General features: G+C 35.0%; 2 protein-coding genes across 3 annotated transcripts; both read right to left on the bottom strand.

Moving 5' to 3' along the window:
* Positions 1-198: 198 nt before the first annotated feature.
* On the bottom strand, positions 199-6,026 carry LOC113710411 (LRR receptor-like serine/threonine-protein kinase GHR1). 2 transcript variants are annotated; one of them, XM_027233405.2, is made up of 3 exons: positions 3,961-6,013; positions 2,229-3,794; positions 199-843 (listed from the first exon to the last, which is right to left on the bottom strand). In XM_027233405.2, exons 1-3 carry the CDS (start codon positions 5,012-5,014, stop codon positions 260-262), a joined length of 3,204 nt encoding a protein of 1,067 aa, XP_027089206.1. In that variant the 5' UTR covers positions 5,015-6,013; the 3' UTR covers positions 199-259. The 2 variants fall into 2 exon arrangements, with proteins under 2 accessions (XP_027089206.1, XP_027089208.1); XM_027233407.2 differs by having other exon boundaries at positions 827-1,908; positions 3,961-6,026.
* An 8,040-nt stretch (positions 6,027-14,066) lies between these two features.
* Positions 14,067-25,955, bottom strand: LOC113710292 (obg-like ATPase 1). Its single transcript, XM_027233211.2, has 12 exons — positions 25,733-25,955; positions 23,984-24,151; positions 23,637-23,760; positions 21,067-21,158; positions 19,246-19,344; positions 17,511-17,624; positions 16,238-16,302; positions 15,520-15,636; positions 15,221-15,296; positions 15,038-15,130; positions 14,589-14,639; positions 14,067-14,319 (listed from the first exon to the last, which is right to left on the bottom strand). The coding sequence occupies exons 1-12, from the start codon at positions 25,817-25,819 to the stop codon at positions 14,221-14,223; spliced, it is 1,185 nt and encodes a 394-aa protein (XP_027089012.2). The 5' UTR covers positions 25,820-25,955; the 3' UTR covers positions 14,067-14,220.
* Between the last annotated feature and the right edge of the window lie 1,424 nt (positions 25,956-27,379).

Below are 27,379 nucleotides of genomic sequence, written 5' to 3'. Positions count from 1 at the left end.
GCGCTCCAACCAGGATAGGATTTGCTTGTCTCAGTCTATTTTGTTAGAAGTACTCGTTAACATTTTGAGTGATGGCCAAAGCTCGCCAACCGTGGGTGTGCTTCCAGTGTACATTGGAGATATGCACCAATTTACAAAATGGTTAGTAAATTAGCTCAGGACACCAAAAGAATTCCTAGTTGAACTGCTACTCAAAAGGGAGGTCAATGAGCTATTTGATTCCCATTTTCACCATTGTTCACTAAAGAAAATCAACAAGCTATATGGACGAGAGGTCCTCATATATAGTCTTGATACCTGGCCTTTCAGATACAGAGCGTATACAACGTAAAGCTATCCCGAGGACCTCCTTCGTTCCTTTCTCGGCTGCAGGAGTCCCCATCTCAGGCATTAATGCAGCATCAAAACAATCCGATCCATGACCTTCTGCCACCCTCAATCTCACCCAGTCTGTCAGGTCAACTCCTCCATCTTCACCAGAAACAACATCACCAGCACACTTTCCGGTTAGCAGTTCCAGTAATATAACTCCAAAAGCATAAACATCTGATTTAAAGGAAGGCAGAGGCTTCTTAGATGCAGCCAACTCTGGTGCACGATAACCTAACACCCCAGCATCAAGAATCTGTTCAATCGTGCCTGATTGAGTCATGAGTCGGTGAAGGCAGTAATCTGCAACTCTTGCATTAAAATCTGGACCATCTAACAGGATGTTGGTGGCTTTAAGGTTTCCATGGGGAACCGCACGGTCAAAATGAAGATAATTCAGGCCACGTGCAACATCAACTGCTATTTTCAGCCTCTGTGCCCAGGTTAGAGGCGGACCTTTTCTTCCAGGTCGATCTGCAGAAGTTGGGAGTCCATCAGATGCAAAACACAGTTCATATTTCTAATGAGATATAGGAGCAAGGGACTTATACCGCCCTTCTATTTTCCATCTAAAGTCCTTGTTGTATGGATTACTAGTTATTAGAAGAGAGCCTATAGAACAAAGAATGTTAGGGAATTAGAAAAACAAAGAGATAAAACAGTTGTCAGAAGAAGCCTCAAGATTTTCACGGCTAAAAACCCTACCTAAAACAGCTTACACTGCTTGAATTCTATACTCTAATAACCACCGCTTGATTCTTTACTTTACTAAGTAACTAATATTCAAAATAGATAATTATGCACAATAATTACGGAAATATTCAAAGAGTACAAAGAAGTTAAAAGGTTTTGTTAACCACTGGGGTCGGCCCAATGGCCGGGGGAGAGCTCTTTAGAGGTCTCCCTGCTGCCAAGTCCAGGGTTCGAATCTTGAACTTGACAGTTGGGGTGGGAAGGGGTCGGAGGTAAAACAAGAAAAAAAAAAGTTAAAGGTTCGGTTCATGTATGGTCAGTAAATGAAGGAGAATTGTCTAATGAAGGAGAATTGTCTCCTTGAGATCAAGGTTAGTGGTGCATTACAAAGGTTTCAGATAAGCAGCTGATTTTCGAAAAACCAATATACCTGAGAATGGTTTATACTGGCCTAGCTAGGAACAGACACGAGTTAATTCTCTATCACACAAGGCTCCAAGAAAACATCTTTCTCTAGTCTAATGAAGGAGAATTGTCTCCTTGAGATCAAGGTTAGTGGTGCATTACAAAGGTTTCAGATAAGCAGCTGATTTTCGAAAAACCAATATACCTGAGAATGGTTTATGCTGGCCTAGCTAGGAACAGACACGAGTTAATTCTCTATCACACAAGGCTCCAAGAAAACATCTTTCTCTAGTCCAACGATACCTTTAATTCAATGTTACGAAAATTCGATAATTGTCACCCTTTTTCCATCTGTAGAATGTCTTCACAGTCAGATCCCCAAAGACAGCATAATTATGCATCTTCGCTTAAGCATCATACTTTAATTAGCTTTATGAGCACCTAAGACAAACACAGTTTCATAAAACTCCTCTCAGATTAAACATGTTTATAGCTAAAAGCAAACCAGTTCCAAGAAATAAGAGAGACTGTAGAGCACACAGATCGAGCCCATATGCAACGAGGCATATAGCAGTGAATGTGTTTGACACATCAAGAGTAACATGATTTTATTCAGGTAAAAGGAAAAAAAAAGATACTTATTACAAGGCTCAGCCTTTAAAAGTTTATTAAGAAATGGTGGGAAAAAATTCATTTCCGATACTCTATTTAATATTTGCTAAAGAAAATAACAAGAGTAAACTATCAAGCATAGAGTTTACCGTATAAAAAGCTTGCAAGACTTCCAGGAGAAATGTAATCCGAGAGAATTAACTTCTCATGCTGTGTGGGTCCCCAATAGTAGCCTCTCAAAGTTACAACATTTGGATGCCTAATATTTGCAAACTTTTTGGCCTCTTTAGCAAACTCCTTTCTTTGCTTTGCAACTCCTTCCCTTAACCACTTCACTGTCAAGAACAACCCATTTTCCAGTGTTGCCCTGTAAGATGTCCCATGACTGCTCCTGCCCAAGACTTCAGCTGGGGCCTTTGATAGTTCCTCAGGTGTAAATGAGATCGTGTCATCAAGAAAGAACAGCTCACCGGCTAATCTCTCTGGGGATCTGATATCCAGTCGAGTAAGGTTTTCAGCAGTGTAGGAATCCCCAGACTCAGGTGACCAAGAAAAGCCACTGCCCTTTGATGGAGAAAAGCCACTGCCCTTTGATGGAGAAAAGCCAGTTATGGCTGCCATTTTCTCATCAGGACTAATAATCTCTGATGATGAACCTTTGCGTGTGGTCATGATATCCTCAGCTGAAACTACCAAACTACCAGCACTGTCTCTTCCACTGAAGGTAGAAGGATTTTGCGGGGCTTGGTGACGGACATCTTTGCTTGCTATTGGCAGAGGCCTCCTTGACATGCGAATGTAATGAAGGAAAATGGCAAGGAGGATGATGATGACCAAAGCAATCACACAGGCAATTATTATTACCACTTTGACAATAGGTTTAAAATGTCCCTTTCTGTAATTTTCAGCTGGAACCTGGTTTGATCCAGTAGGAGGATTTGGAAATTGTAATTCTGAATTCCCAGGGTAGAAAGAAGACAAAGGAAATTTTCTCAAATTTTCAGGGACAACCCCAGAAAGATCATTGAGAGATGCATTAAAGCTTTGAAGACTGTCAGGCAAATTCTTTGGTAGTGGACCCGTAAAATGATTTTGTGAAATGTCCAGTGAATCTAGGGATTTGATGTCACCAACAGAAGCTGGAAGGGAACCAGAAAGATTATTCCCGGCAACATTGAGACCTTGAAGTCTAGACAGAGATCCAAGTCCATCAGGAAAGTTGCCACTGACTTGATTATGAGAAAGATCAAGAATTCGGAGATTTGATTCATTTGATGAAGGAGGGAAGAAATCTATACTTCCGCTCAGAGTGTTTCTCTGTAGATGAAGTTCTTGAAGAGTAGGAACAGTCAATAGGCTGCTTAGAAGAGGTCCATTCAATAGGTTAAAACTGAGATCAAGGGTGCCAATTTTAGGAAACTGAGTCAAGACTTTTGGGAGGGAGCCATTCAACAAATTATGAGACACGTTAAGGTAATTCAAGCGCAAAAATTGGGCCGTTGCCTCAGGGATAGGTCCAGTCAATCTATTTTGGCTCAGATCTATAATTTCAAGATTACCCCATTTCAGCATTCTAGTCAAATTTCCTTCGAATTGGTTGCTGGATAAATCAATAATCACACAACTTCCTGTCACCAGGGGAAGTTCACCAGAAAGGGCATTGGAGGAGAGGTTAAGTGTTTGCAATGTGGTTGATGTTATCATACTGACTGGACCTGCAAAATAGCATACCTTATGTCAAGCTAGCAAGCAAAACAGAACAAAATTTAGTCCACAAGCTAAATGAATACATGGATGTCAAGTAGTGAAAGGGATTGTACAACTAAGAAAATTTGGAAACACAAAAAGAATAAAGTACAGATTATTTAGTAAGTTGTTTACCTGTCAGGTTGTTGCCACTCAAATCCAACTCAGTTAGAACCAGAGAACCACTTTTCAAAAGGTCATTAGGAATAAAGCCAGAGAATCTGTTGTTACTGAGTTTAAGAACCTCAAGGTCATATACAAAAGTGAAGCCAGGCAAGTCTCCATACAGCTGATTATAGCTCAAATCCAAAACCTTCAAGTTCCCAAATATCTGTGCCTCATCTACAAGTGATCCTGTCAGCTGATTGTGGCTAAGGTTTAAATACTTGACAGTCTCAGAAATGCCTGGTAGGAATTTTTGCTGCTGAGAAGAACTGGCAAGCAAATTCCCACTAAAATCAACGTGAGTTGCAGTAGTGAGCAACAAGAATTCTGAATCTAAATTACCATCGAGCATATTCCCATGCAAGTCAAGCACCTGAAGGTTTGCCATCAGCTCAAACCCTTTCGGTATTTTCTTTATAAACCCATTAAGGGACAAATTGAGAGATACCAAATTCGTCAATTTCATGAAAGACGAGGGCACTTCACCAGAAAAGGAGTTGTCACTTAAGTCCAAAGACTGAATTGACCCAAGTCCTGAAATGGCATCTGGAATTGAGCCAGAAAAGTTGTTCCCGGCTAATGAAAGATTTTTCAATCTCCCTAAATTACCAATACCAGGTGGCAAGGTCGAAAAGAACAGGTTGTCTGATAAATCCAGATACTCAAGGCTTTTGAAATCACCAACATTGTTGGGCAATTTCCCAGAAATAGAATTGTTTGACATTGAAAGTTTCACAAGCATCGTAAGATTAGAAAATACGCTCAAGTCTGCATCGGCCAACAAACCGAGGTTGTCGAGGACAACAGCTGCAACACTACCACCATTACACATTATACCGTTCCAAGAGGAGGGACATCCATTGAAGTCGATCGACTCCTCATTCCACGACTGGAGCACATAACCAGTTGGGTCATGCTTGATTCCCTTCTTGAATTCAAGCAATGTCAGTATGTCCTGGGAAGGAAGTTGCCCCAAGGCACAGAAAAAACAACATGCTAATGCCAAAATACCAATTAGCTTCATATTACCCTCAAACAAAGCTCAGCTCAACTTTCCAATCTAAACTTGTCCAATAAAAGATACCAACCAACTGGTTCATGCAAAAATATTAGCCATAAACTTGCTCAAAGAAACCAAATAGACAGATACCAAAAACACCATGTGCTTCCAAACAATTCAACCCCACAACTTTCACACAAAAATCAGCCTTTACTATCCTCAATAGTAGATAGTCCTTTTATGCGGCAGAAGAATAACCAAAAAAACACAAAATGAAACCAAAACCTCCAGTGCTCTGTACTGAATCTACAACAGAAGATGAAAAACAGAGCACCAAATAGACGATATCTAAATTACTACACTTTACAGCGAGAGTAACCAATGCAGACTAACAACTGACCGTAAAAGAAAACTCACAAAAGCTAAGCAACTTACACAGATCTAACAATACAAAAGGCAGCATCCTCTGAGCATGCATTACCATTTCAGCTGACAACGTAGCTCAAGAGAAGACCAGTTACTCTTTCAAGCTTCAGTCTTTACAGCAAAAAACTGAGCTTTACCCATTTCAAGAACTGCAGATTTGGTCAATAACTAAACTCATTGCCTCAGACCCATTAAAAATGAAGCAAAAGGGTCTCCAAATCTGCATTCAGACTGCATTAAATCCAACAAAAATATATTGGACCCAAAAGAGCTTTGGCCTTCAAGAACCCTAATACCAACACGAATTAGCTTCCAAAAGACCAAAAGCTTCTAACAATCACAATCCAAAACCTTACCGTTTCAGTCTAAATACATACATAAAAGTCCAAAAAGGCAATGCCTCTTTCCCTTCCAAACATTCAATTTATCTCTCTCTAAAAACCATCACTTTCTTGGGTATTTTCTCTCTCTAAAATGACATGTGGGGGAACCCAATACAAAAGTAACAAAACCCATAACTCTGTCTTTGTTTTTTGCTTTGGAATTTTACCTTAGATGGGCTTTATCAAGAAAAGTGCCTTTAATTGCTGCTCATTCTCATTCTTTTAAGGGTCAATTAATTTAATTAATCAATCTTTGCAAACTTTTTTACAATAACTTTTTGTTAAAAAAAAAAAAAAGGTAAAAAGGCTGCAATAAAAAGACAAAGGAAAGGAAATAGCGGGAAATGGGATTTTGTTTTGTTTAATCAAAAAATTTGTCAGCAAATTAAGAGCTTTTCCCCGCCAAGAAAAGGCAGAGAATCTTTCCTTACATAGTGGACGTCAAACGGATTTATTAAATCTTGTTTTTAAGATCGTTTGGTGTCCTTTTATGGGAAGTGATGTTAATACTTAATACTTAATAGTGTGCACTATTCTGCTGAGCTGAAGCAGCATGGGGAGGAGTGTAGTCAGTGAACTATAAGAATGGGTCCCACCGGTGCCCTTTGACTACGGTTTAGTATGTTTGCGTGACTTTTTGTGGACTTTTGTGTGGATGTTTAATGTCAATTTCCTAGGATCATTGCTTTAAAAAAAAAATTTGTTATAATAATTGAGTAGTAGTTTTTTTTTTTTGAATAATTTCATATACCTCCCCTAGATTTCTGATAATTATAGTCACCTCTCTTGAGATTTTAAAAATTACACTTACCTATCTTCATATTATGAAAAGACTGTAATAAACTTGACAACTCTACAAATCTTAAATGAAATGTGAGTGTAAAGGAAAAAGAAATCCACATTTTGAAAATATTTCTTTATCGAATAGCTTTGATCTCATTTCACCTAATACATTATATTCAATTCCTAAGTCATTTAAATGGATTTCTTGTTAAGTTTTATAAATACTCTACTAGTAGGGATGCATTTGTTAAAAACAGTTTCTTCACAACTTACTTAGCAAAGCGAAAAAATGATGCCTTAAAATATATTCTAAATTTGGCTGCAAAGAACTACCTTAAAATTTTTTACTTTGCAAGTGATCCTGATATTTGATTTCTTTTGTCATTTAACTTGTTTTACCAATCAAATAGTGACAATATAGAATATTCATTAGACTTTTTGTACTTACATCATCATTTGTCATCAAAACATATTTTTTAGGGAAGATTTCTGTCATTTTATAAACCTTAAGGGAGATGGGTGTAATAATTACAAATCTCAGGGGAGGTTTCTAAAATTATCCCTTTTTTGTGGTAAGAAATAATCAAATAGTAGTTTACTTCACTATTATGGAATTTATTGAAAAATCATTTATAAGAAGTTCTTTAATATATTTTGTAGTACGTCTTTAGATAGAGTTTTATTTGAAATATTGATGTTTGGATAGAGGCCCCAAGAATTAGAAATTTTGATTTCTAATTCTCTACTCTTTTCCCGCTTCTTAAATCCCATCCTACTCCTGCTACTAGGAAAAAAATTTTAAAATCATTTGGAATTATTAGTGTAATACTTTCTGTTTGTATGTACCGATGCATATGAAATTTTTTTTTAAAAAAAGATAGTCAAAAAGATAAAAAAAATATGTTTGTGATGCGAGCATAAATATATTTTTCATATAATCACATGTCCAAACATAATTATGTCATAACTTGTGCTTATTCGTAACTGTTAGTATTGTAAATGAATGTTTGAACGTTTGATAAAGCATTTTTGTCCTCTTTTTTATAATTTATTTTTCTGTTTATAATTCTCTGAGTCCAACACTATATTACAAACATAGTAGCTACTTATACTATGATCGGAAAGATGTCATTACACTTAAAAGAACCAATTATAATTGCCAAAAAGTTCAAATAATATTTGAAAATGTCTTCACAATTATGATTTCTATATAACCAACAAAAAAAAGAGACTTATTTTTTATAACAATTGTCGGCAAAATTCATAAGATCGGTGAAAACTAATTGACCTGAAACAAAATCTGTCACTCATTCCTTTCCCTCTTCTTGGGGAAGGATTTATACGCTGGGATCAGAAACAAGAGAAGAGTTTGCAATATTAAATATTCAAATTCAGTTGAGTTAGAATAGTGCATTGATGTATTTCTGATGAATATATATATATATATACATATATACATACAATATACTGCAAATGAGAAGGTATTCCTATACTCATAAAGATTTATTAAAAAAAATTTCTAACAAGGAAGGGATGAAATTTAAGAAATTTCTCCTACAGAAATAGTTGTCAGTTAGACTGCGTTGCCTCCATCTTCTCCTCCTTGAGATCATCCCTTTTTTCTTGCAAAACTAGGAGTTTAATTTTTTTTAAAAAAAAACCCAAAATCTATCCAGAAATTACAAAAGATCTATGAAAAAAAAAGTACAGAATTTAATAGAAAACGAAAATACAGCAAGCGTCCTTTTTCATTTGTGCTCGGTCACCACCAGTTCCATGACCAGCAGTTAACCAGACCTAAAGTTAATAGTACTGAAATAAGACTGGAACAGGTGGTGAGGTAGGTGAAGGTGTAATTGATGGATTTGGAAATGTGGGACATAAATAATGGATACTGTCACGGGTTTTCTAAGGATCAAGGGAATTTATAAATAAAGTATACTGTAGATACTGTGAGAATAAATATATATATATATATTGAAATAATATATTCAGACAATAATATAACACGTAAAAATATAATAAATTTTCTCACTCATTAAGGTTTGCGTCCTAAATGTTATTGTGTTCATAGTCCATTTGTAATTTCATAAATAAAAAAAATAGATTAACAAGCACAATAATACAATACATGGAATTGTTTCTGTTCAAGGCCAACTCGTTCAAACTTTTTATGTTTATCATTCCATTACAAATGTCTTCATTGATGGAATTAGAAAACAAACTGTTTTCTTTCATTTTTTTAAATAAAAAAAAGAACAAAATGAAATCTTTTTTGATATACAAATCTTGATTATTATTGAAGGATAGTGATTCATGTACAGATAAGCATAGTGCATATAAAAGGTTGTGTAACATGCATCCCTCAAGGAAAAATAGTTTATGTACATTGGAAAATTGACGTGACTTGAGTCATTCAACTCTTATTTAACATCATTATTTAAAGTTCAATAACCACAAAAAAAAAATTCATCATCTTGGTAAATGGCTTCTTAATGTCATAGTAAATGACTAAATGCTCATGGGTTGAGGTTCGGTAATTTCGGTTTTTGAATATTGAAAATCGTATTCTAACCTATTTTTTCAAATAGGTTCGGCTAATCCAATCGTTTTCAATGCTCTAGATTGATTATCCTATTCTTCGATTGGAACTATCTTCTTCTTTTTTCTTTTCAATCGTCACTTTATCTATAGTATCCTACATTATCTTAATTTAAGGGGAAGACCCAACTGGGTCTAGAGGGCCGGTGGAGATTGAATCACCACCGGACCAGACGGATGCATAGTGCACCCATCTGGATCTTTTAAGAAGCCACTTAATGGACAATTGATGGGAGGCAAGGTTTGAACCCTTGCTTCCACCCCATCAAACCTTAAATAGTTTAGTGGTGATCACCAGTCCAAAGGCTGGTGGTTTTCGATTGGAAATATCTAGGTTATCCACTTTTTCGGCTTGTTTTGAACACCCTAGCTATTGGCAATAGTAGAGATCGGTTTTCTTAGCCTTCAACAAACAAATGAATGGTCCCTAGCTGTTGTTTGGACCCATGTACAGCTTTGAGTATGGCCTTCATTATTTCAAGACCTCCAATCATGTTATGGATGGACACTCAACGGACATGCAAACACAAGGGTCCTTTTACCTATTGTACTCAAAACAGAGAATTTCTTGATCTAGACAGCGATTAGCCAATGAGGAGTAATGGTTATTAGAGCTTTGGCATCTAGTTCTTGTTTTCTTTAAAATTTTTATTTAGAAGGGGAGGCAGGAGAGGACATGAGATGATAAAGCCCGTGACAAATCTAATTGCAAATATAAGATCCACTGACATGGACTTTTTTGGACTATATTCAGATCATAAGTTAAATAGTTCAAGCGGCATTGATTGAAGTGCAGAGATAAGTGATCAGTAAGATATCATTTTTAGTAGCATTTTTTTTTCAATTTGGAAATGATTTTCATGAGCATTATTTGCTTTGTATACAAGTTGCTAAGATTATTTGTGCTTAAAGTACAAAATTCCAATTATCATCAAAATTAAACATAATTATACAATATCTCTGGTGTTTTATTCTAGATTAATGCTTGGATTTATCGTTAAGTGAATTCCTGTGAACATTGTTGCAGAGGTAATGATGAACTTATAAAACTTCTGTTAGATTTTTCACTGAAGTCAATTTGTGGTCCTCATTGCGAATCTGGCAAGTCATTCCCGAGATTATGTTAATAATTGGTCCATGGAGTGGCAACAACCTTAATAGTGGAAAGGTAACCATCAATATCCTAGCTTTGCAATTCTCTTTCTTTGTTAATTTTGTGCTATTGAACATAGTGAGTTGTTGACAGAAACCATTATCTAATCTTTATTTTTGGTGGACTTGTACGGTATCATTTTTCTTAATATCCGTTTTTTTTAATAGATACTCGATGAGCACATGTTAAAATATCTAAATCACATCTAACCTATTATTAAATGTACGGGCAAGTTATCCGGATGGTACTAAACATTTTTAATAGGCAAGATTTGACCACTCAATTATTAATAGTATATTTTTACCCATTAAATTATTAAAAGTGTTGGGTCATTCTGTCTGATTCCATCGTTAACTTTGTTAGATCTAATGGCCTGCACCAATTATGAGGCATACTATTCAGAGTTAACGACAAAATCTGACGAAATGATCCAAAATTTACACTTTTAATAATTTAGTGGATAAAAACATACTATTAATAGTTGAATGCCAAAACTCGACTTTTCGAAAAGTTTAATGGCTATCGAGATAATTTGCTCTTAAATGCACACACTACCTGTTATTACTCTATTTTGCATCTATAAATTTTTCCTATTTAACTTTGCATTTCCAAAATATTAATACATGAATTGCATTCTTAACGAATGCCTAGTGAATACATGCATTAGCTTCATTTCTGCATCGCAATCCAATTTCTATTAGTGAATCCAGTCCAAATTTCTACCATTATTTATCTATTTATTTTTGACAGGATTATGAATATCACACGACATTTCTAACTGATTGCAACTTTTGGTCAGATTCACGGGGAACATATTTCAGCAATAATGATTCGTGTGATTAAGACAGGAATTATGATTTAATTTTAAAAACGTATGATCATAAAAACATGGTTAGTATTAAATCAAAATGCTTGCAACTTGATTACTTTTTTCAACAAGAGAGAGTTTATAAGCATTCTAGGTTTCATATCTCTCAACAGCAGTAACTATTTTGGTGTTCTATTATTATTTGGTAGCAATAGAGTCAACTTTTCCTGCAGTGTCTGTATCCCTTATACGTACTATTAGGTTAGGGATAATTTCAGAAATCTCCCCTGCGATTTTCGACAATTTCACTTGGTGCCCTTGAGGTTTACATAATTACAGAGACCTCCCTTGATGTGAAAAAAAGACAACAATGCCCTTCATTAATTTTCAACTCATTTAAAAACTCTATCAAATATTAAACCTCTCTCATCTATTATCAACCAATAATTCAAACTACGGTCATTCTCATTTAACCATCTATCCTCTTCCCTTTACATTTATTTTCCTTTCAAACTCATTTATTTATTATTATCAACCGAATGTGTACTGTCGCCAGTAATAAAATTACCATGCACACCAAACCATCAATACTTACATATTTTGGTATCTATTCCCAATTCTCAATTTTCCATTATTATTAAATAGTTTACTTGCGCCCATTTTTGTTTCCAATTTTTGATAGGCATTAACAAATAGAAATTGTCAAATCGCAAATTGAGTGCTAATTTCATTATCAGACTAGATGGAGATGAAGATAGTGACAGTGATAAAAAATAAAAATTAAGGATAGGAAGTGGAATAGGAACTAAATATAGGTTATATTGTTATGGTTGTCGTGAAAAAAAGTGTTTTTGATATATATTTATAAATGCATCACGTTTCTATTTTTTATTTACAATTATTGATGTTATTCCTATAGAGAGAATTTGATTGATTTTGAATTCTGTGCCAATTGAGTGTGTTAGATATTGATATTAGTAGTGATGGTTTAAATTATTTTGTATTAAAAAGGTGGTAGCCATAGAATTGAAATTTAGGGATATTGATGAATATTGCTATGCATTAAGTAAAATCTGATATTAATATGAGATTGTAGGTAAGCTTTTAGGCATCTGATGTAGTTTTATAATTGATACAATGGTCCTCATAAAAAATTTGTAGGTAAAAGAGGAACTTTATAGCAGAGATAAGTATTTATTAAATAGTCGTGATTTGGATGTTGATGGGTCGGTAATAGTAATAGCAGGTAAAGATAAATGAAATAGAAACTATACACCATTTTTTTCCTTTACATTTTTGTTGTGAATTATAACTCAAGGGTATTATAGAAAATTTGAGAAAAAATATAGCCTTTGGGGCCTAGAATGTTACTTAAATAGTGAAAATAGGGGAGGTGGCTGTAATTTTTATAACTTGAGGGGAGCTTTCTGCAATTGTCAAAAATCTCAGGGGAGGTATGTGAAATTAACCCATTAGATTATGTGTTCATATATATTTTTGCACGAAAATTTCTGTGTCTTGGCAAAAGATCTGCAAAATTATGCTGACATTTAGGCCTGTTCATTGCAACATCATCTCATAAAAGAATCTAAACATCAAAACAGCTATAGTTTCTATCCGCAAAAGCATGCCTAACAAAACACAATCATTGGCTAGATGAATTACAGATGCATTCTTTTTCTAGTTCCACAACTTTTCGTCCAATTTCAAGTTTAATTTAAGTGCTTCCTCATTGGCATGACCCTCCATGATCATGATTCATACCTTCTTTATCACTCTTGCCTTTTTTTTTCCCTCTCATTCCGCATTTGACAAGCCTTTGCACTAGTAGGTTCGTGGAATTAGTAATAATGTTTTCCTTGCTATTGCTGGTCCTTTTCATGAATAATGGTTCTCATTGTTGTGATTGTTGTAAGGCGTTGACATGCCTTAAACCTTCTCGGTGACTTTAGGGCATCTCAAAAACTATATCTCAAAGACCTCTTTTGTTGATCACAACTGTTTTTGGTGCGTTTGCTTTGATGTGCCACTAAAGCTATAAACGAATCAAATCCAACTTTTAATCTATTAGGGTCAATTAAAAATTTTGAACTCAAATTCGAACTATAATGCTACACGATCTTAAAATTTGAGCTCGAGTTTAATTTGATATAACATTCAATAGAGTCAAGCTCCATACAAAAGCTTGAAATTTTTTATTTTTTATTAATTTATTAATAATACATATATATTCCTTATATAACAAAATAATACATATACATACATACATATATATATATATTAAAAATGTAAAAAATTATTCAAGCCTAAATGAGTAGAATATTCATAAATTCAAATTCAATTCAAAACTTCAGTCAAATCTTAATTCTTGCAAAAAATAAAAGTCGAATCAAACCTTTAACCAATGAAACCCGAACTATTTGTTAAAAATTCAACTCGTTTATAGCCCTGTGTACCATCCCCGTATTATACCATATGAGACAGAGAAAATTGAAGGTATAAAATCAACCCCAACCCTGGCAAAGATCGACACAATTTCGAGGAAGCATCTTAGCATAGAAGGTGAACGCTCTTGGCTAGCGTTAAGGAACTGCAATTTGGAGCTCTCCAGATATGGCATCGCTCGTGGTTCCAAAGCTATTGACGGTGCTGATTCTTTCTTGGCAATGCTGCTTCAGAACCGTGACGTGATTTATTTCTTATCTAATTTTCTCTCTCTCTATAATCCAAATTGGTTACTCTAGCATGCACTTAATGCTGAATTCAGCACAACTCAATACAGAATCTTTTGCTGAAGTTTCAAACACAATAATGATAGTCGCATTTCCTGGGGAAAAGAACTACCTACGCCTTAGTCCTTAAAGCCCTCAGTAGATTTACTTAAGCAGTTGATTATTAACCGTAAATAAAATTTACTTTACCTTAAAAACACCCCAAGCAAAATTTAGATTAATCATGTCAAAATAGGAGTGCACCTATTCTCATAACATGCTCTATTTGGCTTTGAAATTGGATAATATGCAAGGAATTTCATCTTCAAATCCAGCCCATTTGCCTTCTAGTTTTAATCTGCATGTTACTTCTTCCCACCACCAGAAACATTGAACTTGAAGAAAATTACATCTCCATCTTGAACCACATATGTTTTTCCCTCCTGCCGATATTTCCCAGCAGCCTACACAGAGAATGATAATGTTACATAAAATTCCAAGCCACCAATACCATAAGTGCTAAAGACTCACTACTCACTAGGCAAAGTAGACTTAGCAAAACACAAAATTACTTAACGAGGTGAAGGGATCACTCGTTTAAAGGAGGAAGAAAGCATCCCCATACGTGATATTTAATACACACACACACACACACACACATATATATATATATATTTAAGATGGTAGAAGGATGACAAGAAAAGGGAGTATTTTGAGGATATAATAGTATTACCTTCACGGCAGGCTCACTTCCAAGTTCCTTGAGATCTTCAAATTTCATGACCTAAAAAGCATCACAAAATAGAAGTCAGTCTTCTAAGCACTTCAAACTATTGTTTTGGAAAATGACTGGAATGTGACAAACAATAAGCTAGTGTGAGTCTAAATGATGAATTAAGACTTGTCAAACAACCAGAAATAAAGGAGTAATATTAAATTTAATATGCTCTAGGGAAAGAAAAGCAATATGTGAGACAGTGAATGCTAATGGCATTCACTAAATTACAATCAAGTTAAAAAATACCAGTATAGATACATAGAGAACGCAAAATCAAGTGATGATCAAATATACTATCAAGAAACTCATTGATGTGATGGAAGCGCAAAACTATAAAACAAATGCGAAGAGATGAATTAGATCCACAAGAAATCAAATTTGTGGAAAAATGCGTTTGAAAGAACCTCAGCACAGATGAATCCCCTTTCAAAATCAGTATGAATTGTCCCAGCTGCTTGAGGAGCCTTTGTTTGGCGCCGAATTTGCCAGCACTTTACCTACAAAAACCGGTAATTACATATGCATGCAACATGAACCAAAAGAGTTATTAATAATGCTTCCATCAACATACTGGACACACATAGTACCTCATCTGGTCCAGCTGTGAAGAAGTATATGAGATTAATTGCTGAAAATCCAGTCTTTATGATTTTTGGAAGTGCACTGTCAAGAACATATTTAGGTCAGACCACCAGCTTAAATTGTTGCCAGCGATTGCATGGGAAACACACATAAGCTACTTATTGTATTTTTTAGCATAATAAACTCTGAACCCAAGACTAATTTATATGGATAATTGCTACAAACAAAAGAAGCAGCTCACAATTTCAAACTCTTAATAAAATTATAGAGAATGCATAGTTTTAAGATTTGATATCGAACTAACCTTTGTACCTTATTCTCCTCACAATATTTTGCAGCCTCCTCAGGTGGCAAATCAGTAAGATCCCTCTCTAAAGCACCACTGAAAGGAATAATTGTCTCCCCACCATGTTCTTGCACCCTGTTAAAAGAGCATTGAGATTTCAGTGTCGAAAACTCTATATATGAAAAGCACAAAAACTTGCAGTTTGACTTGCCACACGTGGGGAAGTAGACACTGGCCAGAAAAGGTATCACAGGTTTATATGCATCAGCCAATAAGCATTGGTTTATATGCATCAGCCAATAAACATTTTCTAGCACATGCAAAGGACAACTACTGCTAGAATAAATTGGAGGCCGAAATCGTGACTGAAAAAGATACTTCTTCATTAGAACTAAGGCATGGAATAGTCTTACAATGGCATCTTGTTTCATATGCTATTCCCTTGAAAAGTTGAAAATAAACTGACTGTACTCTCTTTCAGCTCCAAGAGAAGGTAAACAAGAAATTTGCATGCTCAATTTAGTATCTTCCAAAAATTATGAACATTGTGAGACACACAGTGTGATTTATTGACACTTCACTACTCAAAATACACGAGTTCGGGCATGCATAGCGTAAAGTTTTTCTTTCTTGTTTCTTCCAAACAGGCCTCAGGAGGGGCATATACCAGTGGGCGTAGGGAGGTTGAGGAATATATAATACATTTATTCACAAGAAAACAAAAATACTTATGTACCACGCATGAATCTTTGGAAGAAACTTGTTCTTTTTCCTTTGATAGTCTTTCTCAGTCATGTTAACCTGCACATGGCATGCATACCTTATTATTGACATATCTCTCAGTCATAAAGCATGTAATTTAGGTAATGGAAGTTCAATTTGAAAGCGAGAAACCAACATTGATATATGAAAGAAACAGGGGAAAATACTTGGCACAATCAATTTTCACATGATAAGCTAAACTCAAAAGGAAAGTTCATTAATTAAATTCTGAGTTACCTTATTGTCTCATAAAGAACAAAAGGGACCAAAAGACAAAATTGGAAATGGAGGACTACATAAAGACACAAGTGCAAAAAAGAAGAAATTAATGAAACACAATTACGCCTACACCAAAAAAACTGAAACATCTGCTCTAGGCCCTCCAAATAGGGTCAAAAGACAGATCTTCACACCGTGGCTACTATAAATAGGGCAAAAGGAACGGACGCAAAGGGCAAAGGTGCATGTGATAGTTTATACAGACATACATGTCAGTAAGTGGTTAAATGTGCACAAATAAGATCGTAGGAATTAGTTTTTTTTAAAGAGGAACCCCCCTCCCCCACCCCAAAAAACAAAAAACAACAAAAAAAGAAAAGAAAAGAATGGCAACAAGTGGATCCTCCATATGAACATCGTCTAAATAAAAGTAAGCTGTAATATAACTTGACTCCAAAAGGAACTCTTGCAACAGGACACTTCTCTTTCTACTTGTGTGGGGGCTTTTGAGATTTGTACTTTTGGTGAAGAAGCTTAGTACAAAGTGATTTCAACAAAGCGAAATTGTATCATGAGGACAAGAAGCTGGATTCTTATATTTCATGCCTCTTTACATCTCACCATGTCCCACGCCAAAAAAAAAAAATCTGTGAGAGCAGAGTGTGGCTTTGACCATATTGGTAAGTGCTGAACTTGTTTCCTTTTAATCAGTCAAATTTCCTTCCATTTTTATGCACAATCATAAGAACTTCTAAATCTCGGTCCTTGACCATATGCAGTTATTTTATATTCAAAGTAGAGGTGAAGAAAAGGACAACCTCATAATGATTAGGATTTAGAGGTTATCATGCAAGGAACATGGAAACAATGAGAATAGAAGAAATCAAGAGAATACTTTGTGAAATGAGACAGCAGATAACTAATCAATGAAAATCCAAAAGATGACAACTCATAAGTAAAATACATAGATATACAGCATAAAAGAATCAGTTAAAATACTTCCAATCAACAACGAGTTGATCACTCACCAAGTATACAACAGGTTTGGCTGTCAGCAGTTGAAAAGTATTTAATATTTCAATATCCGCAGCTTTCCAGTCCCCAAGGCGGGCATCTTTTCCATCCGTGAGCCATGCTTTAACCTTTCAAAGCAAGAACAATCAGCATTTGATATGTACAAATCACCTAGAGACATAATTAAATCACATATTCAATAATCGTAAACTGGAATAGATTTTGCGCTCTGGTAGTATCAGGATTTAAAGCATGAAAGTCTCCCTATCTACCCCAAGCACAGTGAGGAATAAAAACCTAATGCTCTCAGTTCTTGTACTCGTCATTTGTAATTGTGTGATCTAATTCAGTTCATATTTCATCATTTATATAATTTTCTTTAAAAGAAAAAAGATAAAAGAAAAAAGAAATCATTCCATGGTTTCATACCAACAAAAATTATTTGGCTGATGTCCTTGCATCCATCATCATTCATCACAAAGCAAAAGTATGAATAAGGAATAAAAGCAAAGCAAAAGTATGAATAAGGAATAAAAGCAAGGTTAAACACATTCTGTTTATTACATACATGTAATAATTCTATAATTTTAAATTACATATGTTATTCTAATAGTATAACCCTTCACTGTGAAATTTTCGAAAAATAACTGACAGTGAATACCTTTTTATCTGCTAGTGAACTGTTTCATCATAAAGATTGACAAAACTCAGCATGCATACCCGCTAGCAGAAAACCATACAAGGTTATGTACAAAGTAATGTTAGAAATGGAAACGTCAAAGTAGTGATAACTCTCAAAAGAGTGGGCTACTAGAAATTCTCAAGCTCACTTAGCAGAGTGCAAATGCACCAAAATAGGAGAATCAAGCTCAAAAAACATTTGTCTTGAACTTTTTTGTATATTGGGGTGAAAAATTTAAAGAAATTGAAGTCATTTCACGGTCCAAAGAGAATCCTGTGTTGCTTATAGGGTACTGGATTCTGTTTCATAATATTTTATTGGAGTGGGCAAATGATTCCCACATGCCTAGGTTCATGGATGAAATTGTTGTCTGAAACATAATTGCATAACTCTTGTACATGTGGAATACCTATTCACTCAGAATACAACTTGATACGTACACACACAAACATGTATACACGTACGTGTGTGTTTGTCGAGTAAATGCTGCCTCCATTTCATTCGAAAACATAAGAGGGCCTAGTAATATCATTTCACTGGATCTCATCATTCTTCCCATATGAAAAGCATATATCAGCTCCAAAAATGCAAAGTGATACACAATAATCATTGTTAGCATGTTCTAGATCAAATTATAAGCAACAGAATCATCCTCCTGTACTACAAATATCTGATAGAAACATTGCCAGCAACAGATCGTACTCACAGAGTCAGAATACAATAAGTGCAGAAATGATGACTACATTATTCATTAGTTTACTAGCCCAATTATTTTCATTGCCCAAAGGAAAAAGCACTGAGCGTACAAATTTTTTCTCACTGGTAATAGAACAAAAAAGCCATAGCAGGCGTGTATATATGCCATATGCCAATTAACCTGAAATAGCTTGAATAGACAATTTCAAGAAACTACACTAAAGTTAACAGAAAAGCAACTGAGAAATACGATAACATGATATCACCTGTGAGCATGATAACATGAAAAGATTTGCATAGATGAATTTAACATGGAAAATGATGATTGAATCCCAAGCGGAAGATGTTTAAAATAACTAACATGAACCTACCCTCTCACATAATTCGTGTTCTATCTTTAACTGCTTGTCATTGCTCCTCTTCATGCTCTTCTCAATATCTTCTATCCTCTTCTCCATGAATTCAATATCCTTGCACCAAAATAAACAGCGAGACTAATTAAAAAGTATCTCATACATATGTCAAATGGATTCAATCATTACATGCATGTCAACATGAAGGCCATAGGTGTCTTTTCTTCCTTTTCTTGGTTCATTCTATCCCCAAAGGGACAAAAGGCGGAGAGAATGACACAGAGAGAGACAGAAAGTAAACTTGAGTTTCTAAATATCCAAGAGCAAGACAATTTCATACAAAGATTTTAGGTGGAAAGTGACTGAGTTATTGAGCACAATGACATCTAAAACCTGAAGCAAAACCAGATAAAATAGAGTCCCAAGGGCTTCAGCCCAATCTGACATAGAGCCTTGAAATTTGATGAATTAGCAGAAGCAAAAGCATGGACAACTATAAGGGTTGTGAAAATGACTAGCATGCATTAAGCTAAGGATGAGCAAATCAAGAACATATGAAATGTCAGACATAATACAACTTTACAACAAAAACTGAAAAAATATTGATGCATGATGCAATGTCTTAATCACTACGTTCCCATACTGATCAACCTATTTTCGATCATTAAACTGTCAGTAGAACACAGGAAGGTGTTGACTATTAAGACATCATGTGTTCTCCTAATGAGAATTTTGGAACTATAATTGAAGTGTTTTTGAGGTAAAGAAAACAACAAATTAAAAACACACAAGTTTTAGTAATTACTCAAAAACATTTCTGCAGCATACCCTTTTTCCAAGTCTCACTCTTTCCCATTTTCATTATTACATCTGTAATTCATTTTATACAGGCAGCATGACCAAATTACTTGTCATCCTTCATAGCTTCAATAATAGTTTTAAAATTTCTTGTCCTCAAGTCTTTCCATTCCAAAGTCCACAGAGACCTCAATTTCCAATTTGAGAACATTGTGCATGACATTTGATAATTTTCCTTCTTTCTATTTGTCTAAAACTGGAAGAAGAACTAATTCTTATTAAGGAAAATTTACCCTATCAAAAATATAACAAAAGGGGCACAGAAAATTCTAAGTATACAAAGTTTTTGTCTTATATCACAAACAGAACGGAAGATACATTATGACTCCGGTAGCCTTACAAGATTTGCAGCTTCACCGCTGGTCAAGTGAAACAAGAGACATCTGCTGCTTCATTCAGCAGACACCCACTCCCACAGAAGAGAGTCTATCTCCAAGAGATTGGTATCAAATTTATTTTTACAATTATGAATCATCAATGACATATAGTGCGTAAGCTGACTTTACTTAAAATTAGAATCACAGTAATCGCATTCTTCCTATCCAAACCAAAATTAGGAGAAGATATTTCCAATATCTTTTTAGGCTTCCAGTCTTCAATTCTACTTGAGGTACTCCTCAAACCTAATAATAACTTCAATATCACATAAGAGTAAATTTTTCATTCCAACGTCCAACACTACTAGCATAAAAGCATCAGATGAGATCAGCGGGCCACAATCTTAAGACGATTATGCTTTCTTCTACAACCCGCATGCTGGAGCTTTTTATTCGGCATAGAAAAGCACAGTGACTCATCTATGTAAACATGGCTCAGCTAAAAGATGGAATTATTCATATACACAAAATTGTAAGTAAAAACCAACATGCCTATTGTAATAGAAAAATAGCATCACTGCGTATCATACACTCCATTCACTTTCCACCCAAAAAAAAAAAAAGGTTTTGACTTTCTTTAGTAACTAGTCTTCATTGAACATACCTTGAGCCTCAATTCTTCACTTATAACCTCCAAATCCCTCACAGGATCCACAGAGTCATCAACATGAATGATATCTGGATCTTCAAATGCACCTGCAATGCATAATTATGTTTCAGAACAATGGATACCATAACAGGTCTGGTCTAATGAATCAACAAGAGAACAAAAACATAAAAATAACAATAACGGAAGAAACAATGCATGAGCAATATGTGGAAGCACGACCTTGGAACAGAATAGACTCAATTCAACGCCAAAGTGTCAACAAATCTATCCCAAGAATCAGTTAAATAATCAATAACTGTTACAGCTATGAACATCATTTAGTTGTTGGAAAGTTTTAACTATCAACCTCACATGGTTTATAGACTCAATTCACTGCCAAAGTGTCAACAAATCTATCCTAGGAATCAGTTAAATAATCAATAGCTGTTATAGCTATGAACATCATTTAGTTGTTGGAAAGTTTTAACTACCAACCTCACATGGTTTACCTAAGTATACGGGAGTTGCAAAGCAAGAGGAGTCTTTTTGACAATAAGCATCATGAAAATGAAAGGTTTAAAAGAACACAACCTTTTCCAAACAGTGCTGAAAGGAGTATTAATTCTTTCATCAAAAGAAACTCATCATTGAAGAATCTAAATTCAAGCCAAGCTTAATAATACCATTTTTTGTCCCTTTAGTTTCAATTTTTTTTCCACATCATGATCATAAGATTGCAGTTCTAACAACAGAAATAACAAATCCAAAGAATGAATCCAAACTAGAGGGTAGTTTCATGCATTGGTCCTCCGATTACATATCAAACAACTACCAATGAACACACAATAACCAGCAAAGAAAATCAAACATCCACATAACATTGTGTGAGACAAATAATTGTATATGTTAATTGTACTTCTTCTTGTTCTGGTGATCCTTGAAACACATACATCCAAAGGTGACAAACTAGTCAGATTTTGACAATAAATGAAGAAATATCTAAATTCACTGAGTCTCAAGGTTCATACTGGAAAAGCTGCATCAGACAAAGAGAAAATCCAGAATGACAAGAATAATAGCGAACCAAACAGTGGTTGGGCAACAGAAGGCAATAGTATTATAATCAAACTAAACTAAGCGTAAATCACAGTAAAGACCCTCGCAATTTGGTCCAAGTTTCAACTTTGCCTCTAAAATCTTTTCATCGGCACTCTGCCCACTTTGATTAACTCCATAATACTTTTTAACATCTGAACTAAGTTCAGAATCTTGTAGATGAATTTGCCACCATTAATGTGCCTCTTCCCTTTTGTTTTTCGCTCCTTTTCTTCTTCATTTCTCATCCTTTATTTTCTGTGCAACAAATTTGCTCCCATCAAACATAGCACCAGCTGGGCAATAACTAACTACTTGTGTCAATTACCTTCAACCACTACCAATTAGCAGCTCCTCCAAGTGACAATATATTTCTTTTACTTCCTTTTTTTTAAATGAAATTCAAAATATAGCCTCAAAATCAACAAAAACAAACCAAAATGGTGCAGCATCAATCATCACTGGCAATGTGCCCAAGAACAAAAAACAAATTTTCTGGAAATCAACAATCTCCTCCCTCATTCCCTAGCTCACTCTATCTTCCCTATCTCTATCCATCACCAGTTAATTCTCCCCCCCCCCCTTCTCTCTATGTATGCGTGCGTTTGTGTCAGTTTCATTGACTTTGAGGAATGTAATTGAATGATGTGTTTCCATTTGGAAAAGCTCCAAGTAGATTGTACCGACTATGATTTACAGAGCAATACTGGGTCATTGGCAGCAAGCAGAGCTAACTAAGCTAAGTTTGCTAGGAGCAAGTTTGTTGGCAAGAAGACTAGGAACGAAACGAAAATGACAAACATGCATTAAAGGGAAAAGAGAAGGGCAAATTTGTCCACAAAGTATTGGAGTTAGGATTGAACATCAAAAAGAACTACCAAAGTTTGTTAAAGGGATAAAAATACTTGAAGGGGCAAACTGAATAATGGAGATAAAGAAGGCTGGGTTCACTATATTTTACCTTAAACTAAGAAGGGAATTCCTCCCCCCCCCCCCCTTCTTTTTCTGGGAATATTTAGGAAAATAAGCATGAGCATCAAGAAGTGTATCTGATCAAGGATGATTAAGGTTTGGACCTGATCTTTTGTTCAGTAAGGAACCATCATTCCTCTTTCTCCCCCAATCTGTTCTCTTTTTCAAATTTTTGACCCCCAATAAATCCTGGCCAACTAATACATCAAATTAGGTTTCCTGGCCTGGGAAATGAGAATAGCTATGGTGTCATAGTCCCTCAATCTGGCTAAAGGAATCTTCTCTGCTCAAGAGACAACAATCAATGTATTGAGGGAAAATATGGTACAATCAAATCTCAGCTTAAACTGTTAGAAATTTTAGGAAAGAATACACCATGTTAAGGCCAAGTGGGAGGACCCGTTCTTTGAGTTGGGCAAGAACATCTGAATCCAATAGCAATACCTTATTCTGAAATCATGCAGAGAGATAACAGGACACAGGAAGGGGTAAAAAAAGAACTAAGGTAGACAACTTACGTAGAACGTGAAATATGCCATCAACTGCACGGATGTGGGATAGGAAACTGTTGCCTAACCCTTGTCCTTGGTGAGCACCTCGAACCAAGCCAGCAATATCATGAATTTCTAAGAAAGCGGATACCTGGCAACAGCAAATAAGGGCAACCAGCATTAAGATGTTTCTTCACTTAATTAGTTTACATTATGAGCCCACAAAATATAAATTAATTCAGTTATAACTCAGTTAAGTAGAAATGGACATAGATTCAAGCCATAACTTGTCTAAGAATAATAAATAAAAATCAACAGCGGAGCCTTGTGTGGATCCTAGATGAGAAATAAAGGTATTAATGGTGACCACGTACCTCACTTTTTGGCTTGTATAATTGGCAAAGCCATTCAAATCGCTCATCAGGAACATGCACCCGAGCCTCATTGGGCTCAATGGTACAAAAAGGGAAGTTTTCAGCAGGTATCGACAATTTTGTAAGTGTGTTAAAAAGAGTGGATTTGCCTACATTTGGCAATCCAACCTGTTATTTACAAGAAAAACAAAGACAAAACACTCAGATTAAACTTATAAAGGGAATCCAAATGAGTTCAAAATACTGGAAATCCAAGTGAAAAGATCATACACCAAAAATTCTATCATTAACTAGCAATAGAAAGACATAATATCTTTAATTTGTGCGATAATTGAAGGCCAGACCTTCACACTGATCAGGCTGGAATACAGATACTATACTTTTTTACCGAGTAAAAGGTGGACTACCACATGCTACAGTATTCTTCAAAATGAAACCTAAATTGCATTGGAGTTCCACAAATTCATATAACACACAGATTTTGCTCTCAAAGGATAAAACTCTGATTGGTAGTCTGCTAGAACTCCCACAATCAAATCTAAAATGGTTGTGTAAAATAATTCTTTTTTTTATTAAACCTCCATCCAAAAATGAACTGAGTGTATAAACAAAACTACAATACAGAAAGATCTTTGTTTCCGTTGAAGTTAAAGACTTTTAACAAACTCAAGTTAGAGCTCAGTAGTCACAGGAACACAAAGAGCAATGAATCATGGAAAAAGTCCGTATGCTTCAAATCTTACTCTCCCCAATTCCTTAAATGAGCAATCCAGAGAAACCCTCATATTTTTAGTAAAGCAACTGATAAGGTTAATGGCCCATTTAGATCTCAGAAAAACCAAGAAACCAAGCTGGGAAAAAGAGGAATATCTCTTCTTGGTTGGCTGACAACAACAGAAGAAGTATGAAACTACAAGGAATTACCTTCCTTCAAATCCTACTTTCCTCACAACAGCAAGGAAACTATCCCAAAAAAAAAAAGATCATAAAATCAATTTCCCCAGCCTTCCCAATGGCCCCAAAAAACACCGACCAAAACAAAAGTTACCTAACAAATTATTCAAAGAAAAAACATCCAGCTTTTCATTAACCGTAAGAATCTCTCAGGTGTTCCCATGCCTTAAGCTGGTCCATCAATTATTTGCACAAAGCTTTCTTAAACTTTTGCTCACCTTTTACTGTTCTTTTGCATCAATAGCATCATGTGTATATATTATCTAAATTAATCTAATGCCTTAACATCCTCCACCCATTTATTCTTCTTCTAAAATAACACATTGCCTAATCACCGTCACGGAAAAAACAGCACCAGCTGAACTTGGCTGAAATTATCCTTCACCCTAAAGTCACTTTAATGTCGGACTACTCAAGACGTCAACTCCAGTAAATGTTAATTCGAATCACACAATAAAACCCATAAACTCAAATTCTTAAGGGTAGGCCACAGCATTCAGCGGAAAAACAAAAAAGACGGAAAATGAAAGAAGAGAACAGCTAAGATTGAATCGACCCAAATTACAGAATTTTACAGTTATTCCCTCACTGATTAAGGAAGCTCACTAATGTTAATTCAGTACCTAATTAAGGAAGCTCAAAACCCATATCACAAATTCTTCAGGAAAAAAATCAAGCAGTTACACAAATAACCTAATTCAAGTCTTACAGCTCCGGAAACTAAAAATATCCCAACATATCCAACTAAAACAGTTCAAAACAAAAGAGAAATAGAGAAGAGAAAACAAAACCTACAATTCCGATTTTGAGATGAGAAGAAAAACGGCCTAGAATCGGCCTTTCAGCTGGGGCTTCTTTAGATTTCGCAGCTTTCGGAGGCATGTTTTCCTTATACCGCCAAAAAAAATTAAAAATAAATCAAAATTGCGAAATGAATGAGAGAAAGAGGAGTTCGGTCTAGGGTTTTGTTGGAGCTGTTGCACAGCCAATTCGTGCAACAATTTGGGTGGCCTTTTAACGGGTACATGGCCAAAAAAGGTCACTTGCTATTGAGCAGGCACGTATCAGGTCGTCAAACTTTTTTGGTGAATACAAAGGTTACTAAACTGTAAAAAACGGGCCACCGACAATATTTTGTCAAAATCCACCGGTAAAATGACCGATTGCCAAAGATTATTTTACCAAAAATGTGGTTAGATTCCAATGATTTTATCCATTATTTTATTGATAGAATTTGATAAAACGATCTAGATGGTCCGTTTTTACCAATTTAGTAGCCTTTGTGATCACAAAAAATATTTAATGATTGACTCGTGCCATACTTAATAATTTAATAACTTTTTGACCATTCAATCACCTTTTAATTTGTGCAACAATTTGGATCGTCACATCCTTTTATATAAAAAATTTTAAAAAAATAATGCTAGACTATGGTGCCGGAGCCTATTAATGGATAGGATTAATTACATTTATACCTCCCTTAACATTTGACCATATTAGCAAACAAATCCTATGGTTTGACCAAATAACCAATAACCGCCTTGCTAACTTCTGTTAATTTAGTATTACAGAACAAGTGAAAAGTCGAAATTGGCCACGAAGTAGTTTTTTTTTTTTTTTTTGGTAGAAAGAAAAACACATTAATTTCTAGGGAAAAAAATACATAAGACACGTTCAATTCATGAAAAGATGAAAGATTTTCTTGAAGTGAAGCTGTGTGTTATATTCAAAGTTGAACTTCAATAATCAAATCATAAAGAAAGCTTGCGCCCATATGGAACCAAACAGAAGTAAATGCGACACGCTAATGATGTGCAACCTTTGGAAATTGGAACCAAAAAGAATTAGGATTAACTCCACTTTGCACGCCTAAACTTATATTATTATTTCACTTCATATCTTAAATTTTAATTTTAGATATTTTTTGCACCTTAAACTCTTAATTTTGGACACTTTGTACGATAAACTCTCAACTTTATCCTAAATAAGTCTAATCAATGATTGAGTTTGTAAAATTAATGAAATAAAGGTGGTGAAAATTAATGATAATATACCATTTTATTCCAACTACGATCCTTTAGCGCTTTTTTTTTTTTTTTTACCATTTTAGCGCATTATCATTTATTTATATGATCTCAATGACTAATATTGTTATCAAAATTAATGAAATAAAAGATCATACAAATTAATGATAATATATTATTTTATTTTTGCTATAATACCTTAGAACCTTTTTTTGGCCAAAAAACCCCAAACTCGGGGAGGGACGGCATTCCTTTATTTATTCCATGAAATAAAAATTACAAGGAATTTAAGATAGACCTACCAATACCGAATCCAAAATGGCTACCTGGAAACATGTCTAACGGATGGAAACTGCCTAAGATCTAGAGCTAAACATGTTCGAACCTTCCTAGGCAATTGCTAATAAGATCCAAAAAT

This window comes from Coffea arabica, chromosome 9e, assembly GCF_036785885.1.
Source record: "Coffea arabica cultivar ET-39 chromosome 9e, Coffea Arabica ET-39 HiFi, whole genome shotgun sequence".
NCBI classification, from domain to species: Eukaryota; Viridiplantae; Streptophyta; class Magnoliopsida; order Gentianales; family Rubiaceae; genus Coffea; species Coffea arabica.
Note: the sequence above shows the minus strand (reverse complement) of the source record. Positions and strands in the feature narration are given on the sequence as shown.

Bases quoted from the DNA above. Each gene is read 5' to 3' on its own strand.
- LOC113710411 (XM_027233405.2), bottom strand. From the start codon at position 5,014: ATGAAGCTAATTGGTATTTTGGCATTAGCATGTTGTTTTTTCTGTGCC. The intron at 3,795-3,960 runs GTAAACAACTTA...GCTATTTTGCAG, and splicing joins GAGTGGCAACAACCTGACAG to GTCCAGTCAGTATGATAACA. The intron at 844-2,228 runs GTAAACTCTATG...CAACTTCTGCAG, and splicing joins TCTTGCAAGCTTTTTATACG to ATCGACCTGGAAGAAAAGGT.
- LOC113710292 (XM_027233211.2), bottom strand. From the start codon at position 25,819: ATGCCTCCGAAAGCTGCGAAATCTAAAGAAGCCCCAGCTGAAAGGCCG. The intron at 16,303-17,510 runs GTGAGTGATCAA...TGCCATGTGCAG, and splicing joins CCAAACCTGTTGTATACTTG to GTTAACATGACTGAGAAAGA. The intron at 14,640-15,037 runs GTTCTTTCAAAC...GATGCTTTTTAG, and splicing joins GGGGATTCATCTGTGCTGAG to GTCATGAAATTTGAAGATCT.